The 20,489-nt window shown below is 48.5% G+C and overlaps 1 protein-coding gene across 5 annotated transcripts in view; it reads right to left on the bottom strand.

Annotated features, from left to right (window-relative positions):
- Positions 1 to 2,826: 2,826 nt before the first annotated feature.
- Positions 2,827 to 20,489, bottom strand: part of CBY1 (chibby family member 1, beta catenin antagonist) — a 55,587-nt gene continuing 37,924 nt past the window's right edge. For all 5 annotated transcript variants that reach the window (XM_030210793.1, XM_030210779.1, XM_030210785.1 and 2 more), the window contains exon 6: positions 2,827 to 5,014. In XM_030210793.1, coding sequence (XP_030066653.1) covers positions 4,934 to 5,014 — 81 coding nt within the window. In that variant the 3' untranslated portion in view covers positions 2,827 to 4,933. The remainder of the gene's footprint in view (positions 5,015 to 20,489) is intronic.

Genomic DNA, 20,489 nt, shown 5'->3' with positions numbered 1-20,489 from the left:
TTAGTGAGTTTAGATGGGTTTCATTGTTCCTCTTCAAAATTGCTCAGTCTGTATTTCAGTTCAGTCTTACTGTATCATTTTTTGTAAGCTCAGCTTCCCTTATAGTGTAGAGTCATCCATTGGGACCAAGTTCTTAGTTGAATTCTGTGTTTTATTCTTTCTGCTGATGTTTTCCACTGTTTACACCCATATCTGTTCTGCTATGTTGGTTTAACACAGTCTCAGCTTCAGGGTGAAAGTACTATTAATTATTATTGTCCTTCTGTTGAGATTTCTTGAGCTTAGTGCCACCAATTGGTGCATTGGTTATTTATCTCTTCCAGTTTTATATATTCTTCGTGTGAGCTTAGTAGCGCTTCAGTTTTCTCCTTCCAGTTGATCTAGGAACTCTTTCGCCTCCTCTGCTGTGGTAAATATTTTATTTCCCGTTTGGTGGGTTACTCGCAGTTTCGCTGGATAAATCAATGCAAATCTAACTTTTCGCTGTATCAGCTCCGAGCACACTGGGGAAAATTTCTTTCGTTGCGCCGCTACCGCGGCAGAGTAATCTTGAAAGCATAATACTTTCCTATTGCCGCTGTGTAGATCTTTTCCGCCTCTCATCGCCTGCAAAATGGCTACCTTGTGGGCAAAATTAAGTATGCGACATATAACTACCCTGGGCCGCCCTTCTGCTCCCTGCTTAAGGCCCAGTCGATGCGCTCTTTCAATTCGCAGCGGGCCCAGCGCAGTCGGTAGCTGTAGTTCTTTGGTAAGCCATATCTCAAGGTATTTGGCCAGGTCTCGCTCTCCTAGATCTTCAGCAAGCCCCACGAGGCGAAGATTGTTACGCCTCGATCTATTTTCGAGGTCTTCGATTTTATCGGTGTAAGTAGCGATTAGCTTTTGTAAGCGACTTACTTCTGTTTCCACCTTGTCCACACGATCTTCCGTATCACTTGCCCGTTGTTGATATTGTCCCATGTCCAATTGTATTTGCGTTACGCTATTATGTAGTTGTTCCAGTTTGTTATCTAGCGCTCCCAGCTTTTTCTCCAGTATGGCTTCCAATGCCTGAGTAACTTCCCCAACAATCTCGGCTGCCCACGCGGATCCCACCGCTGATGTCCCCGGGCTCGCCGGAGCCGCCATCTTGTCGTCGGGCGGCCGGGTGTTTTCTCTGTCTTTTCTGGTAATCTTAGATGTCATTCTCCTCCAATATGGTATTAAACTTTTCTCCTTTTAAACACTCTTCGTTTACCTTCGTTTGTGGGGTATTGTATCCAATTTTTAGGACGAATTTTTGATAAAGAATCTAAGGGAAGGCAGGAGCTGCGCAATTAGCGTCTTCTCTCGCTCATCGCGTCACGTGACCCCCCCCATATTTCCTGGTAAAAGAAACTCCTGACTTTCGATGTGAACAGCCCCCCCCCCCCCCCCCAGCTAAGAGCCTAGATGATGTAATAAGTGATGGAAGTATATATAATAAAGTGTATTATTACTTCTTTTCCTGGTTTAGAAACTCCTAGCATTGCTTGGATGGTGTGTGTGTGTGTGTTAAAATTTTCATTTTGATGGATGAGTACAGAATATATTATCAGTTTCCTTCTAATATGCATAAACTTTATTAGCCTTATTTGGGTGCAGAAAGGCTCTCTTGTGATATTGGTCTCCTACAGGAAAAGGCAAGGAGAATGTGTGCCATAAATTCAGGATAGGAAACAAAACAAAAAAAAAATTGTTTAATTAAACTGATCTGAAGCCAGTTTTATTTCCATTCAGTCTTCAAAATTTATTTTGCCCAGTTCTATAGGTTCCAATGGGAGGAAAACCTAGCAGTGACTCGCCAACTTCTAGTCCTGATCAAAGAACCTCTGCAAATAGTTTAACAAGCTACACTGCAGAAGGACCCGTCGGACTACAAGGCCAGCACATATCACTTGCCAGGTACACATTTTCTATTCCACACCCTCCACTGACAGCTGTCCCGCTCAAAGAAGAAAGTCTTAAAAAAACAAAAACCTCAAACTTCTTTCTGAAAAGATACCTTGCTCCATCTAGGCTTTTTTTTTTTTTTTTTAAAGAAACGACACCAGAAAAACAAACATACCCTTTTAAGGTTATTTAATTTTACTTCAACAATAAATAAAATATTTTAGAAAACCTGCACTCATATTATTTTAAAAAAACATTCCTTTATGTGCACAGTGAATGATTCAAAAGTACCTTAAGTGAGAGAGCGGGAAGGTGGCTCTCTTAGGAACAGGAAGAGATTTTGCCCAAGAACCCACGTTGCTGACAATTTGTGAGGAGAAATTCTTTCCCCCTTATCCAACAAAGGCAGATTCTGTTAACCATTTTTTAAAATCTTAACTCTTTGGCACCCTTTGCCTACTTAAAATGCCAGATGAACAAGACTTAAGTGTAGAAGTAGCTTGGAGTGGTACTGTGACAGAGCTGTCCCTACCTACATTTTCAGGTGCCACCTCTTCCTATTTCCTACAAGTGCTTAAGAGGCTGAGTATATGGGGGAAGTGAAAAAGAAATTAAACACAACAGCTGCCATGCCAACCGACAGCAGCTGGAGCTAGCAGCAGAGCCCTCTAAAACATTTTTATCCTATTTTAAGATGAAGAGTTAAAACTACTAGCTGAAAGGGATTTTAACAAGAAGTAAAAACACCAAAGCTGACACCTACTGGCTACATTTAAGGCTGTGATTTAGAGCAGTGATTCTCAACCCTCTCCCTCCAGGTGCACCTAGCCCAGTGGTTCCCAACCATGTGTCCTGGAGACACCCCCCGTCAGTCAGGCTATCCACAATGAATATTCATGAGAGATTTGCATGCAGTGGAGCATATCTTGAAAATCTAACTGGCTGGGGTAGCTCTAGGACCAGGTTTGGGAACCACTGTCCTAGTTTTCAGGTTTACCACATGAACATACATGGGTTAAAATGCAAATTTAGCTCTGGAACATCTTGGTAGCTATCCTGAAAAACCCAACTGATTTAGACTTGAGGGAGATATCCTAATGCAGCGCTGCTCAACCCTCTTCTGGAGGCACATGCAGTCAGGCAGGCTTTCAGGATTACCATAATGAATATGCATAAGGAAGATTTGCTTACAATGGAAACAAGACATGCAAATCTGTAACATGCATATTCATTGTGGTAACCCTGGAAAGCCAACTAGTAAGGTGTGCTCCAGGAGAGAACTGAGATGCACTAGCTAATACACAGCCCCTTGCTGAGGGCTGTTGCTCTAATGATGGTCACCCTAAAGTTGGGAGAGAATAAAAAATAAAATAAGAGAAAAATCTCCAAAATAGCTATGAAGTTTCATGGTGCCAGACTGCTTCTGGCAGAACTGGAAGTCCAAAAACGCCAGACTCCAGAATGAATTTGTAGATTAGCCCAGAGTGAAACTCTCTCTTTAAAGTACCTGTTACTCTGTTTTATGGTAGCTCAGTTGTTTTACAAGAAGTAATAAGCTGAAGGCTAGCGCTCTCTGAAACAGCCAGATTCTCAGAAGTAACTAATTTCTCTATGCATAAATTAGATCACTTATAATCTGCATTTAAAATCAAAAATATGTTCAGGGTGGAGTACAACATAAGTACAAATCTAATACACATTCACATTCTATTTACCTGAAATCCAACCAAAGGCCCTCAAGAGCCACAAACTGGCCTGATTTCAGGATAACCATAAAGAATACTCCTCAGATATATCAGCACACATTTGGTCGGGAAACCAGGTTAATTTGCATAGCTCCGTTACCTAGAAATCAGACACATTTATGACCCTCAATAACAAGGGTTGTGTACCTCAAGTACAAAACGTGAAGATTCTCAGCCTAGTCTGATTTCAGCCAAACTCCCAAATGTGCCCCCCCCCAACCAATATAAACCAGTGAAAGGATTGCACTTGCTCCTATGCTGGGGATTTCATCCACTATAAAATGGAGAGTGTCTCTTGTGGGGAGACCAGGAGCATAATGCATTTTCATATTTAAAAATCATGCAAAGCAGGGACTGAATGAACTTGGTAGTCCCTCCATGTACAGTGGACTTGTATCCATCTAAGAGATAACTGCTGAAAACTATTTAAACTCCTTGTTTTTACTTCCTACCAGGGGACTTCCTGTCTTTGGAATGACTTGGCCTTTTCTGCTCAATGACATACAACCCTGTGTTTAATGTCTCTTCCAACAGGAGCAGCAAGCAGAAAACTGGAGTCTCACAGCATGCCCCTCAAAACATTGCCTCAAGAAGGGGAAGCTCTCTGCTGTTAAATCTTTATTTACCCATAGGTTCTGCCACACAGCAATGCTAACTACATCCTATAGTTTCAGCCCTCCCCTTTTTACAGTTACTAATGGGCAAGCAACGAGTAGAACTTTAAAAACCAGAATCTAACTAGAATTGTTAGAAAATGCCAGTCAGAGGTCATGCAATCTCAGTCTTTCTCCATAATTTTTATTTAACTTTCTCCTCTTTCCCTTGGAGAAGGATCACTACCTCTTGATAATACCCCTCACACCCAGCCAACTGAAGCTCCCTCCAACTGTCCTGTGAGGAAAGGGAGACTATTCCTATGCCATCCTTCAAAAAAAACTTCTAAATCCCCCTCCCCCATTCTGTCAGCTTTGCACATGGCCCCAGTGACCACTGTCTCTGCTCTTGTAGCCCTTGATTGGTCTGGCTGGGTGACCTGTTTGGTTTCATCAGATTCCTGTGAAGTGCTCTTTCCCCACAGTACACAGACACTAACATTTTAGCAACAGAGGTAGAGGATTGGTAAGCCATGTTATGTACCAAAGAATCAGCAACATGGGTTTTTCATTTCTGCTCCCTTCCCCACATGTTAAATATTGCAATAATCACCGATTGTCTCCCAGCATAGATTTGGTACCATCTCTGTGTCTCTTTCTCCTTAACCCCCCCCCCCCCTCTCACTTTCTCCTCCTGCCTAGGTTCTTGAACTCCTCCAGTTCCTTCTCCATGAGGTGAGACTCTGCTGTAGTTTCAGAAAGCTGTGAAAAGAACAAGTCAGCAGTAAGATTTTTGTCTGTTTCTTTTTGTTTATTATGTAATTTTTTCAGTTTCATGAAAAAGGCGCCAGATGAGCCATGCTAGGGGTTCTCGATTTCCCCACAGGCCAGGCAGAATGAGTGGGGGGGGGGGGGGGGGGGAATATGCACAGACTACTGCTAACCTTGCTATTTTACCATATACCTTGCCATTATAGATGGATGGTCTTACAAAGAAGTGGGTTAACCCATTTTTCACACCCCAGGTTGTCCCAGTTGTCCATGTGGCCAATGAAGAAATCTGAAATTCATTGGCTTTTATAGCTTGGTCCACTTTTCCACAGGTAAATATTACATAAGCACATAAGTATTGCCATACTGAGACAGACTAAAGGTCCATCAAGCCCAGCATCCTGTTTCCAACAGTGGCCAATCCAGGTCACAAATACTTGGCAAGATCCCAAAAATGTACAAAACATTTTATGCTGCTTAACCCAGAAACAAGCACTGGATTTTCCCCAAGTCCATTTTAATAATGGTCTATGGATTTTTCCTTTAGGAAGTCGCCCAAACCTTTTTAAAACCCCACTACGCTAACCGCCTTTACCACATTCTCTGACAACAAATTCTAGAGTTTAATTACACGTTGAGGATTCGTTTTAAATTTACTACTTTGTAGCTTCATTGAATGCCCCCTAGTCCTAGTATTTTTGGAAAGAGTAAAGAGACGCTTCACATCTACCCTTTTACTTTATAGACCTATGTCATATCTTCCCTCAGCCGTCTTTTCTCCAAGCTGAAGAGCCCTAGCTGCTTTAGCCTTTCCTCATAGGGAAGTCATCCCATCCCCTTTAATCATTTTCATCACCTTCTCTGCACCTTTTTTTTTTATTATTATTTTTTATTTTAAATTTTTACATAAAACAAGTCTAACAAACTTGTAAAGAAAGTTCAGTTAATTACAATTAAATTTGAACTAAGTTCTAGGAAAATAAGAGCAAAAAGGAAAAAAAAAAAAAACGAAACATTAACCTCACATAAGTCCACAAGTGGAGTCCAATAATGCTTTGTTGGAAATACAAGAAAATAATCAATCACTATTCATCGGTTGTGCTCAAATTCGCATTCAAATAAGCAAAGGTTGCTACTCTACTATATTAATTTTAGATGTTATAAAAGAAGAGAGTTGGGTAGGATCATAATATACATATTTCATTGACTGGCTTGTGACCAAACATTTACAGGAAAAAAGTAGCTCTAATTTTCAGTGTCTCTTGTTTCATATGAAGAAATTTCTGTCGTCGTTTTTGCATTTCTCTCTAAACATCTGGATATACTCGAATTTTTAATCCTTTGAAGATTTTATCCTTATTTTTAAAAAACATCTTTAATATCCAGATCTTATCTGGTGTTAAAGCTACAGTAGCCACCAAAGTAGTTGCTGTTATTTAATCTACATCAGATGTTTCCAACAAGGCTGTAACATTTAACTCTTGATTATCCTGAGTGTCCTGTTTCTGTTGCTCCATTTTCTTCACGGGAAGGCAAAAAACCTGTGAGAATGGGGGGATATTCTCTTCCCCTATTTCCAAAACTTCTTTAAAGTAATTTTTTTAACATCTCTCGAGGAGAAATCAAGGATTGTTGTGGAAAATTTATAAAACGCAAATTATTGCTCCTTGAGCAATTTTCCAAAATCTCTGTCTTTCTCCTAAGATTAGTTAAGTCTTTAAGCATAGTCATTTGAATTGACTGCACATGTTGCAAATCTTTTTCCTGCTTGTTAACTTGTATCTTCACTGACTTCAAATCATTTTCTATTTCATTTACTTTCCCGTTCATTATCACTATATTTTCATTAATTTTCTTTATCTGAGGACATAACACCTTCCCTAAGTCAGCTATTAACAACCATAGATTATCTAGAGTCACTTCTGGAGGTTTTTAAAAGAAATTTGTAAATGAAATGTTCACTAACTCAGTCTGTTGAACAGTTTTCACTTCGCCAACCAACTCTCGTCTCCTCCACTGAAATCTCTGCCAATTGTGCATTGAATTGGGAGTTCGAGAACTTCTCAATTCCTCCGGTAAGATTGAATCTGCTTCCCATCTTGCTTCACTTGACAACACTTCGGTATTCAAGTTTGCAAGCGCTGGCATCGAAGAACTGCTTCCACATGGCTGTGGAGGAGGAACTCTGCCGTTGGGGCTTAATGAAACTTCCAGCCCAAATCTCTGCCGTGGGTCTCCAACCACCCTAGGCTGAGTAAGCAGGCCGCTCACTGACGCTAACGAATCTGGAGTTCTCTGTAAATATAAATCCATTGGACCCGAAGCAGTTGGGGATCTAAGCTGCTGGGAAGCTGCAGCTTTACCCCTTTCTCTTCAGCATACAGGAAAAACAAAATCCAGCAGAAAATCACAGGCGCTCTATCACACGTCAGCCCTCTGCATCTTTTTTTTTTTTTTTTTTAATTCCACTATATCTTTTTTTGAGAGGTGGCGACCACAATTGAACACAATATTCAAGGTGCGGTCGCACCATGGAGCGATACAAAGGCATTATAACGTCCTCATTTTTGTTTTCCATTCCTTTCCTAATAATACCTAACATTCTATTTGTTTTCTTAGCCACAGCAGCAAACTGAGCAGAAGGTTTCAACGTATCAATGATTGTTCCTAGATCCCTTTCTTGGTCTGTGACTCCTAACGTGAAACCTTGCATTACGTAGCTATAGTTCGGGTTCCTCTTTCCCAAGTGCATCACTTTACACTTGCTCACATTAAACGTCATCTGCCATTTAGACGCTCAGTCTCGTAAGGTCCTCTTGTCATTTTTCACAATCTTCTTGTGATTTAACAACTTTGAATAACTTTGTCTCATCAGCAAATTTAATTACCTCACTAGTTACTCCCATCTCTAGATCATTTATAAATATGTTAAAAAGCAGCGGTCCCAGCACAAGACCCCTGGGGAACCCCACTAACTACCCTTCTCCATTGAGAATACTGACCATTTAACCCTACTCTCTGTTTTCTATCTTTTAACCAGTTTTTAATCCACAATAGCGAAGATACTTACCTGTAGCAGGTATTCTCCGAGGACATCAGTCTGATTGTTCTCACATGTGGGTCGACGTCCGCGTCGGCCCAGGAAATTGCAAATTTTCACTAGCAAAATTAAAAAGTTTTGCCAGAGCCTTCCGGCATGCGAACTGTGCGCACCACACATTCGCGGACGACTTCCCGCCAGTATCGTTGAGCATGCCTCCTCAGTTTAATCAAAAAGCATACAAACAACTCCTCCAAAGGGGAGGTGGGCAGGTTTGTGAGAACAATCAGCCTGCTGTCCTCGGAGAATACCTGCTACAGGTAAGTATCTTCGCTTTCTCAAAGGACAAGCAGGCTGCTTGTTCTCACATGTGGGGTATCCCTAGCAACCAGGCTCACTCAAAACAATGAACATGGTAAAATTATGTATAATCATACCTGATAATTTTCTTTCCATTAATCATAGCTGATCAATCCATAGACTGGTGGGTTGTGTCCATCTACCAGCAGGTGGAGATAGAGAGCAAACTTTTGCCTCCCTATATGTGGTCATGTGCTGCCGGAAACTCCTCAGTATGTCGATATCAAAGCTCCATCCGCAGGACTCAGCACTTAGAGAATTACACCCACGAAGGGACACTCTGCCCAGCTCACCACCGCCGAAACGGGGGAGGGGAATTAACCCAGCTCATCCCCACACAAGTGGGGGAGGGAAATCCGTCCAGCTCATCCCCGCGGAGCGGGGGAGGGACACCACACCCGCCGATGCGGGGGGATCTGGCTTATCCTGCAACCGCAACCGCGGGAGGAGCTGACTGACCCTAACACCGCCGAAGCGGGAGGGGTACAAAGCTGCCCTACAGCCGCACGAAGCGGGAGGGAGTGCCGGCAGAATTTATGTCTCAATCCAGCCCCGTAAAACGGAGGGGAGAGGAATGCAGCAGCTCACTGTAACACAAAGTCGTCTCAACTCTTGAAGAATCCAAGTGAAAGAAGAACTTGAACACGAAGTCCTCCTGAAGTAACTGAAGGCTAAACTTGAACCTAAAATTCAACCAGAATATAAACAGTACAGATATCTGGGAGGGGCTATGGATTGATCAGCTATGATTAATGGAAAGAAAATTATCAGGTATGATTATACATAATTTTACCTTCCATATCATCAAGCTGATCAATCCATAGACTGGTGGGATGTACCGAAGCAGTACTCACCCAGGGCGGGACATAGAAATCCCTGACCTCAACACTGAAGCTCCAAACCGGGCCTCCGCCCGTGCAGCCACAGTCAAACGGTAATGCTTGGAGAATGTATGAGCCGAAGCCCACGTTGCCGCCTTGCATATCTCTTCCAAGGAGACGGATCCTGCCTCTGCCATCGAGGCCGCCTGAGCTCTCGTGGAGTGAGCCTTCAGCTGGATAGGCGGCACCTTCCCCGCGGCCACCTAAGCCGCTGCAATGGCTTCCTGGACCCATCTTGCCACTGTAGGCTTAGCAGCCTGCAGACCCTTACGAGGACCTGCAAACAGGACAAACAGATGATCCGATTTCCGGAAATCATTGGTCACTTCCAAGTAACTGATGATGACTCGTCTCACATCCAGATATTCAAGAGCGGAGTACTCCTCTGGGTAGTCCTCCCTACGAAAGGAAGGGAGACAGAGCTGCTGATTCACATGGAAGCGAGAACCAATCTTGGGCAGGAAGGAAGGCACTGTGCGAATAGTCACTCCTGCCTCAGTGCACTGCAGAAAAGGCTCTCGACATGAGAGCGCCTGGAGCTCGGAAACTCTTCTGTCTGAAGTGATAGCCACCAAAAAGACTGCTTTCAACGTCAGGTCTTTCAGAGATGCCCTCGACAAGGGTTCCAAAGGCGGCTTCTGCAATGCTCTTAGCACCAGGTTGAGATTCCACGCAGGCACCACTGAGTGCAGAGGAGGGCGCAGGTGATTAACTCCCTTGAGAAAGCGCACCACATCTGGCTGCGAAGCCAGGGAAGCACCCTTCAGGCGGCCCCTGAAGCAAGCCAGAGCCGCTACCTGGACTTTAAGGGAACTGAGCGACAGGCCTTTCTCCAGACCTTCTTGCAGGAACGCCAACACTGAAGAAATTGGAGCAGTGAAGGGAGAAAGTGAGCCTGCTTCACACCATGCTGCAAAGATACGCCAAACCCTGGCGTAAGCAGTAGAAGTAGAGCGCTTCCTCGCTCTCAGCATAGTGGCGATGACCTTGTCTGAGAAGCCCTTCTTCCTCAGACGCTGCCGCTCAATAGCCAGGCCGTAAGACCAAAGGGAGAGGGATCCTCCATCACCACGGGACCCTGATGTAACAGGCCCTGCTCCACTGACAGCCGCAGAGGATCGTCGACTGAGAGCCTGAACAAGTCCGCATACCAGGGACGTCTGGGCCAATCCGGACCCACCAGGATTACCCTGCCGGGATGCTTTGCCACCCGGTCTAGCACCCTGCCCAACATGAGCCAGGGCGGGAACACATAGAGGAGCTCTTGTGTCGGCCACTGTTGGAGAAGAGCATCTACTCCCAGGGATCGAGGGTCCCGTCCTCTGCTGAAAAAGCGCGGCACTTGGCCATTGGCCGATGACGCCATCAGATCTAGGCTCGGCTGGCCCCAGCGCTTCGTGATGTCCAAGAACGCCTGAGCAGATAGTTGCCACTCTCCGGGCTCCAAGGTATGGCGACTGAGAAAGTCCGCCTTGACATTCATGACTCCGGCAATGTGGGCCGCTGAAAGCTGCTCCAGGTTCGCTTCCGCCCACTGGCAAAGACTCATAGCCTCCTTGGCTAGAGGGGCGCTCTGGTACCTCCCTGGCGGTTGATATAGGCCACAGCCGTGGCATTGTCCGACAGGACCCGTACAGGCTTCAACACGAGTACCGGGATGAACTCCAATAACACCAAGCGAATGGCTCTGAGTTCCAGGAGGTTGATAGACCACTTGCCTCTGCAGGAGACTAGAGCCCCTGCGCTGTCCTTCCCAAGCAGTGGGCTCCCCAGCCCATCAAAGAGGCGTCTGTCGTGACGACAATCCACTCCGGGGTCACCAGAGGCAATCCTGCAGACAACTTGTCTGTCTGCGTCCACCAGCTCAGCGCCTTGCGCACTGCTGGGTCCACGGGAAGGCGCACAGCATAATCCTCCGACATCGGAGTCCAGCGCAGCAGCAGAGATAGCTGTAGTGGTCTCATATGAGCCCTGGCCCAGGGCACTACTTCCATCGTGGCCATCATAGAGCCCAACAGCTGCACGTAGTCCCAAGCCCGAATAGGAGAGGCTACTAGGAACTAGTCCACCTGAGCCTGAAGCTTGACAATCCGATTGTCTGGCAGGAACACTCTGCCCACTTGGGTGTCGAATCGAACTCCCAGATACACCAGGGACTGAGTCGGGCGCAGCTGGCTCTTCTTCCAGTTGATGATCCATCCCAGGGAGCTCAAAAGAGCAACTACCCGGTCCATAGCTTTGCCGCACTCTGCATAAGAGGGGGCTCGGATCAACCAGTCGTCCAGATAAGGATGGACTTGTACTCCTTCCTTTAGCAGGAAGGCCGCTATGACCCCCATTACTTTGGAAAAGGTCCGCGGAGCAGTAGCCAACCCGAAAGGGAGGGCTCTGAACTGGAAGTGTCGTCTCAGGACTGTAAAACGCAGAAAGCGTTGGAGAGGAGGCCAGATGGGAATATGCAGGTACGCTTCCTTGATGTCCAAGGAAGCCAAGAACTCTCCTGCCTTCACTGCCGCTATAACAGAGCGGAGAGTCTCCATGCGAAAGTGCCTCACTTTCCAGGCCCGATTGACCCCTTTGAGGTCGAGGATAGGCCGGACAGAACCTCCTTTCTTTGGAACCACAAAGTAAATGGAGTAACGTCCCTTGCCAATCTGATTTTTTGGCACCGGAACGACCGCACCCAGGCGGATCAGGTTGTCCAAGGTCTGCTGCACTACCACAGCTTGACCGGAGACTTGCAGGGAGAGAGTACAAACCCGTCTCTTAAGGGTTGGCAGAACTCTAGCTTGTAGCCGTCTCTGATGACTTCCAGCACCCACGCGTCTGAAGTTATAGTGATCCACTCGCCCAGAAACGAGGACAGCCGTCCTCCAATCTGCACTGGGGCGTGGACCAAGGCCCCGTCATTGGGTACGAGACCCTGGGGGAGGACCGGAGGGAGCACCTCCGGGACGGCGGTCTCTGCGAAAGGAATGCTGCTTGGGGGAGAAATTCCTCTTGAAGGAAGAGGGGGCAGAGGAACCCGACTTGCCCGGGCGGTATGGAGGTATCGGGACGAGTACTAACCCGAGCCCTGACCTCTGGTAATTTCTTGCCCTTAGACGTGCCGAGATCGGTCACGATTTTGTCCAGCTCGACCCCAAAGAGCAGCTTGCCTTTAAAAGGCAATCTAGCCAGGCGGGATTTAGAGGCGTGGTCAGCAGACCAATGTTTCAGCCAAAGCCACCGCCGCGCAGAGACTGTCTGAGCCATGCCTTTAGCTGAGGCTCTCCAGACATCATACAGCAAGTCTGCCAAATAGGCTAAGCCCGATTCCAGGGCCGGCCAATCAGCCCTCAAGGAATGATCCGAGGGGGAAGCCCGCTGCACCATAGTCCGGCACGCCCTGGCCACATAGGAGCCGCAAACTGAGGCCTGCAAACTTAAAGCAGCTGCCTCCAAGGACGACCTTAAGGCCGCCTCCAATCTTCTGTCTTGGGCGTCCTTTAGGGCCGTGCCACCTTCCACCGGCAACGCCGTTTTCTTAGTCACCGCAGTGATTAAAGAATCCACGGTAGGCCACAGATAGGCCTCACGTTCACTCACAGCCAAAGAATAGAGGCGGGACATAGCCCTAGCCACTTTAAGGCTCGTTTCCGGGACATCCCATTGAGCCGCAATTAAGGTGTGCATGACATCATGCACGTGGAAGGTTCTAGGCGGGCGCTTCGTCCCCAGCATAATGGCAGAGCCAACAGGGGCTGAGGGAGAGACGTCCTCCGGAGAGGAAATCTTCAAAGTGTCCATGGCCTGTAACAACAGGTTGGGCAAATCCTCTGGGCTAAAAAGCCGCGCTGCAGAGGGGTCATCCGCTCCATCCGAGCGGGGATCTATCTCCTCCAAGGAATCCGCAAAGGATCGTTGGGAGACCTCAGACACGCTGCCCTCATCTACATCGGAGGAGACAAAAGTCCTCCAAGGCCTGGAAATCAACCCGAGGGCGTTTACCTCTGGGAACCTCAACCTCTTTATCAGAAGAGGGAGCAGGGGCAGCGTTTTGCATGAGGAAAGCCTGATGCAGCAGCAAAACAAACTCGGGGGAGAAACCCCCCAGACTGTGCACTTCCGCAGCCTGGGCAACAGCCCTAGACGCACTCTCAACCGGCGCTCGCAATAGCGGGGGAGAGACATGCTGCGCATCCAAAATGGCGTCCGGCGCGAAACTCCGTGAAGGAGCCGCGCGGGAAGAACGGCGCTTAACTTTAGCCGCTTTTGTGCCGTCGCCCAAATTAAGGGCGTTCATGGCATTAATGTCTCCAACCTCAAGGGCGGCCCCGAAGAAGCCGTCCGAGCCGCGTGGCCGGCCAAGATGGCGGAGGCGAGGAGCGGGGGATGGGCGTTTATGGCGGGAAAAAAACCGCCACGCCGGAGGAACGACCGGGACATTCATCGGTCACTAAACTATCACCCATCAAGGGCGAATCAGGTTGTAAAACCCCCGCATCCCCTCTAGAAGCGCTCCAGCGATCCGGGGAGCGACCCTTGCGCCCTCGCCCTCCGACGCCATTGCCACGAGGAGAAGAATCGGGGAACCCCCTGCCCGCTATAAAAAGGTAAAATTACCTGCTTGCCGCTCCGAGCTGTAACGAACTGGTGTCCCAGTGAGTAGCTGCAATGAACGTTTAAAGAAACGTCGAATTAAACGCCTTTAAAGACGTTTAAAAATATTTTTTTTTTTTTTTTTTTTTAAACGGAGCCAGCGGGAGGGGGGAGAAAAGGAGGGACCTGGCACCACCAGGTTTGCACTTGCTCAAAAGAGCCCTCAACCCCAGGCCTCAACAAAACCTAAGGATTAGGCTTGGAGGCCTAGCCAGAGCTGCTGCTGTGTGTGACCACCACCTGCTGAGATAGAGAACATACTGGGGAGTTTCCGGCAGCACATGACCACATATAGGGAGGCAAAAGTTTGCTCTCTATCTCCACCTGCTGGTAGATGGACACAACCCACCAGTCTATGGATTGATCAGCTTGATGATATGGAATGGTCAATTGGGCCTCACAACGGCGAGGACGTAACACAGATTGACCTGAAACCATAAACATCTGAGAGTGCAGCCTGAAACAGAACAAAAGTGGGTCTAGGGGGGTGGAGTTGGATTCTAAACCCCGAACAGATTCCGCAGCACCGACTGCCCAAACCGACTGTTGCATCGGGTATCCTGCTGAAGGCAGTAGTGAGATGTGAATGTGTGGACCGATGACCATGTTGCAGCCTCTCTCTTCAATGGAGGGTGACTAACTGAGCCACTGACGCAGCCATGGCTATAACATTATGAGCAATGACATGGCCCTCTAGAGTCAGCCCAGCTTGGGCATAAGTGAAGGAAATGCAATCTGCTAGCCAATTGGAGATTGTGTGTTTTCCCCGATGGTGACTCCCCTCCTGTTGGGATCGAAACAAACAAACAACTGGGCGGACTTTCTGAAGGGCTTTGTCCGCTCCACATAAAAGGCCAATGCTCTCTTGCAGTCCAAGGTATGCAAACTGCTTTCGCCAGGGCGGGTATGAGGATGGGGAAAGAATGTTGGCAAGACAATTGCCTGGTTCAGATGGAACTCCGACACCACCTTCGGCAGGAACTTAGGGTGCGTGCAGAGGACTACTCTGTTGTGATTAAACTTGATATAAGGTGCATGCACTACCAAGACCTGAACCTCACTGACACTACGAGCTGAAGTAACTGCCACCAAGAAAATGACCTTCCAGGTCAAGTACTTCAGATGGCAGGAATTCAGTTGCTCAAAAGGCGCTTTCATCAGCTGGGTGAGAACGTCGTTGAGATCCCATGACACCGGTGAAGGTTTGACTGGGGGCTTTGACAAAAGCAAACCTCTCATGAAGTGAACTAAAGGCTGTCCAGAGATAGGCTTACCCTCTACACGGCGATAAGCACTAATTACACTAAGGTGAACCCTTACTGAGTTGGCCTTGAGACCAAATTCCGCCAAATGTAGAAGGTATTCAAGCAGGGTCTGTGTAGGACAAGAAAGAGGATCTAGGGCCTTGCTGTCACACCAGACGGCAAACCTCCTCCATTTGAAAGAGTAACACCTCTTCGTGAATCTTTCATGGAAGCAAGCAAAACTCAGGAGACGGCCTCTGAAAAAACCAAGGAGGTGAATTCTAAGCTCTCAACATCCAGGCCGTGAGAGACTGGAGGTTGGGATGCAGGTGCGACCCCTCGTTCTGGGTGATGAGGGTTGGAAAACACTCCCAACTCCACGGTTCCTTGGAGGACAACTCCAGAAGAAAAGAGGGAACCAAATCTGACGCAGCCACAAGGGAGCAATCAGAATCATGGTTCCGCAGTCCTGCTTGAGTTTCAGCAAAGTCTTCCCCACTAGAGGTATGGAAGGATACGCATACAGGATGCCTGTTCCCCAATGCAGGAGAAAGGCATCCGACGCTAGTCTGTTGTGGGCCTGAAGCCTGGAACAGAACTGAGGAACCTTGTGATTGATCTGAGTGGCAAAAAGATCCACTGAGGGGGTGCCCCATGCTCGGAAGATCTTGCAGGCAACACCCATGTTCAGTGACCACTTGCGAGGTTGCATTATCCTGCTCAGCCTGCCGGCCAGACTGTTGTTTACACCTGCCAGAAGTGGCTTGAAGACATGCTGTGGCGGCACGCCCAAAGCCACATCTGGACGGCTTCCTGACACAGAGGGCGAGAGACGGTGCCACCCTGCTTGTAGGTGTAATACATGGCAACCGGATTGTCTGTCTGAATCAATATGATTTGGTTGGACAGCCGGTCTCTGAAAGCCTTTAGAGCGTTCCAGATCCCTCGCAATTCTAGGAGACAGGTCTTCACATCATTTCCTGAAAGGACCAGGCTCGAGTGTGAAGCTCATCTACATAAGCTCCCCACCCAAGGAAGGATGCATCTGTCATCAGCTCTTTTTGTGGCTGAGTAATTTGGAATGGACGTCCCAAGGTTAAATTGGATAGAATCGTCCACCACTAAAGAGAATTCCGAAAGTCGGTGGACAGTTGGATTACATCCTCTACATCCCCCGCAGCTTGAAACCACTGGGAAGCTAGGGTCCATTGAGCTGATCTCATTTGTAGACGTGCCATGGGCGTTACATGAACTGTGGAGGCCATGTGCCCCAGAAGTCTCAACATCTGCTGAGCCGTGACCTGCTGAGATGCTCAAACCATGGACACCAGGGACAGAAGGTTGTCTGCCCTTGCCTCGGGGAGATAAGCTCGAGCTGTCTGAGTGTTCAGCAGAGCTCCAATGAATTCCAATTTTTGGACTGGGGTGAGATGGGACTTGGGATAATTTATGATGAACTCCAGTAGCTCCAGCACCTGAATAGTGATTCACATGGACTCCAGAGCACCTTCCTTCGAGGTGCTCTTCACCAGCCAATCGTCGAGATAAGGAAACACATGCACTCCCAGCCTGCGTAGTGATGCTGCGATTACAACTAGGCATTTTGTAAACACTCTGGGCGCAGACGCCAGGCCAAAGGGCAGTACATGTTACTGAAAGTGTTGTGCTCCCAGCCAAAATCCAAGATACTTCCTGTGAGCTGGAAGTATCGAGATGTATGTGTAAGCGTCCTTTAAGTCCAGAGAGCATAGCCAATCGTTTTCCTGAATTATGGGAAGAACGGTGCCTAGGGAACCCATCCTGAACTTTTCTCGGATAAGAAATTTATTCAGGGCCCTTAGATGGGATGCATCCCCGCTGTTTTCTTTTGCACAAGGAAGTACCTGGAATAGAATCCCAGCTCTTCTTCCCCTGGTGGAACGGGTTCAACCGCTTGGGCATTTAGAAGGGCGGAGTGTTCCTCTGCAAGTACCAGCTTGTGCCGAGAGCTGTAGGACTGAGCTCCCGGTGGGCAATTTGGAGGCTTGGATTCCAGATTGAGGGTAACTGGACTATTTGAAGACCCCATCGGTCGGAGGTTAGAAGAGGCCACCTTTGGTGAAAAAAACATTAATCTCCCCCCCCCAACCAGCAAGTCATCCGGTACGGACACGTTTACTGAGGCTATGCTGAACTGGAGCCAGTCAAAAGCCAGTCCCTTGCTTTTGCTGGGGAGCAGTATGGGCCTTAGACGCACGCTGTTGACGAGAACGAGCGCGCTGGGGCTGAGCCTGGGCAGGCTGCCGAGAAGCAGGAGTGTACCTACGCCTAGGATAGGAATAGGGAACACTCCTCTCTTCTTCCCAAAATACTTCCTAGATGAGGAGGCAGTAGCAGAAGGCGCCCGGTGGGAGAGAGAATCCATAGCATCATTATGCTTCTTGATCTGATCAACAAGATCCTCTACTTTTTCACCAAAAAGGTTGTCACCCTGGCAAGGAACATCTGCCATTCGCTGCTGGACAGAAAGATCCAGGTCAGAGACACGCAACCATGAGAGTCTGCGCATCACTATAATCTGAGCTGCGATCCTGGATGCTACACCAAAAGTGTCAAATGAACCCCTGGCCAGGAACTTTCGACATGCCTTCTGCTGCCTGACCACCTGGCGAAAAGGCTCGGCCAACTCCATAGGGAGTGCATCAACCAAGCTTGACAGTTGCCATATCGAGTCCCGCAAGTGCACGCTCGTGAAGAGCTGGTATGACGGTGGCGAGCATAGCGGCCTGATATGTCTTCTTCCCAAAAGAATCAAGAGTTCTAGCTTCTCTGCCTGGGGGCGCCGAAGCATAGTCGCTAGTACTCCTGGCTCTCTTGAGGGCAGAGCCCATCACCATGGAATTGTGGGGTAACTGGGACCTCATCAATCCAGGTTCACCGTGGATCCGATACTGGGATTCAGCTTTCTTCGGGACCACAGGGCCAGACAGAGGGGCAAACCAGTTTCGCATAAGGACTTCCTTCAGTACCTTATGCAGAGGAACTGCCACGGCCTCTTTAGGTGGAGAAGAATAATCCAGGACCTCGAGCATCTCAGCCCTGGGCTCATCCTCAACAGGGAAGGGAATAGCCATAGCCATTTCCCGGACAAAAGAGCAAAAAGAAAGACTCTCCGGTGGAGATACTCTTCTCTGGCGGAGGGGAAGGATCAGAGGGAATCCCAAAGGACTCATCAGAAGAAAAGTACCTGGGATCTTCCTCGGACTCCCACGAATGCTCCTGCTCAGGGTCGGATAAAGCCTGTGTTAAGGTACTTCGACATTGAACCTGCCTCAACGCCGAGGAACGATGTCCTCTATGGCGATGTCAACAGGCCGACGCCCAGTCCAACTGCGGCGAAGCTCTCTCCGTTGACGTCAAAGGAGAGTCGACCTGGGTGGCAGGCGGCATCGCAGTTGGAGACCTCACAGCAGGAGAAGGGCCACACACCGCTGCAGCAGATAGTACAGAAGGCGCAAGCACCCCCAACACTGAAGTTGACTGACGTAGCAGTCCAGAAGTTCTGGAAACAAGGCCCAGATGTGCTCGTTGAAAGCCGCCATCAGAAAAGGCTGCAGGGTCGGTGGAACAGGTGGTGTCAAAATCTGTGGAGGCTCAGGAGCAGGCATTGGGCTGCTAGGAGACCGACTTATCGGCACCTCCTGTATCGAGGGGGAGCGATTCTCTCGGCGTCGATGCTTCTTGGGTGCTGATTCTCTCGACGCCCCGGAGCTCCTGGTATCGTGCGTTGAAGGAGAACAATGACGGTGCTTCTTCGCCTTCGCTCGACGCCCGTCATCGAGACTCCTCGGTACCGATGAGGACTTGGAATCCTCACGTCTCCTCGGGGCCGGGTCTGACGAAGGTCGGTCCCGGGGGGGGGGGGGGGGGGGGGGGCCTGCATAACAGGAGGCCTCGAGACAGGTGGAGACCCACTTGACGGCCTCACTGCTCCCAGCGCGAGTTGGTCTCTCAGCAACCATTACCTACCTCTGCTCTCGACGTCGATGCTCCCAATCTCAGTACCTTTGTCGATGTCGAAGGACCGGACCGAGCCCCGAAAAGCTTGTCACGTTGGGCTTCTCGAGACACTTAGGTCCGTTTCTTCATACGAAGACACAAACTACAAGTGGCTGGGCTATGGTCGGGCCCAAGGCACTGGATACACCAGGCATGGGTATCGGTACCTGAGATGGTCCGGTTGCACAGAGTACATTGTTTGAAGCCGCTGGGTGTCTTTGATGAAAACGGCTTCGGCGAAATCAAAAGACATGATTGTGCCTTTGAAAAGAAAAAAGGGCACAAAAGAAGGTAAAATTATGTAAAATCATACCTGATAATTTTCTTTCCATTAATCATAGCTGATCAATCCATAGACTGGTGGGTTGTGTCCATCTACCAGCAGGTGGAGATAGAGAGCAAACTTTTGCCTCCCTATATGTGGTCATGTGCTGCCGGAAACTCCTCAGTATGTCGATATCAAAGCTCCAGCTGCAGGACTCAGCACTTAGAGAATTACACCCACGAAGGGACACTCTGCCCAGCTCACCACCGCCGAAACGGGGGAGGGGAATTAACCCAGCTCATCCCCACACAAGTGGGGGAGGGGAATCCGTCCAGCTCATCCCCGCGGAGCGGGGGAGGGACACCACACCCGCCGATGCGGGGGGATCTGGCTTATCCTGCAACCGCAACCGCGGGAGGAGCTGACTGACCCTAACACCGCTGAAGCGGGAGGGGTACAAAGCTGCCCTACAGCCGCACGAAGCGGGAGGGAGTGCCGGCAGAATTTTAAGTCTCAATCCAGCCCCGTAAAACGGAGGGGAGAGGAATGCAGCAGCTCACTGTAACACAAACTCGTCTTAACTCCTGAAGAATCCAAGTGAAAAAACTTGAACACGAAGTCTTTCTGAAGTAACTGAAGACTAAACTTGAACCTGAAATGCAACCAGAATAAAAACAGTACAGATATCTGGGAGGGGCTATGGATTGATCAGCTATGATTAATGGAAAGAAAATTATCAGGTATGATTATACATAATTTTACCTTCCATATCATCAAGCTGATCAATCCATAGACTGGTGGGATGTACCGAAGCAGTACTCACCCAGGGCGGGACATTGAAATCCCTGACCTCAACACTGAAGCTCCAAACCGGGCCTCCGCCCGTGCAGCCACAGTCAAACGGTAATGCTTGGAGAATGTATGAGCCGAAGCCCAAGTTGCCGCCTTGCATATCTCTTCCAAGGAGACGGATCCGGCCTCTGCCATCGAGGCCGCC

The sequence above is a fragment of the Microcaecilia unicolor genome, chromosome 1, assembly GCF_901765095.1.
Source record: "Microcaecilia unicolor chromosome 1, aMicUni1.1, whole genome shotgun sequence".
Taxonomy (NCBI): Eukaryota; Metazoa; Chordata; class Amphibia; order Gymnophiona; family Siphonopidae; genus Microcaecilia; species Microcaecilia unicolor.
This window is presented reverse-complemented; position numbering and strand designations above follow the sequence as displayed.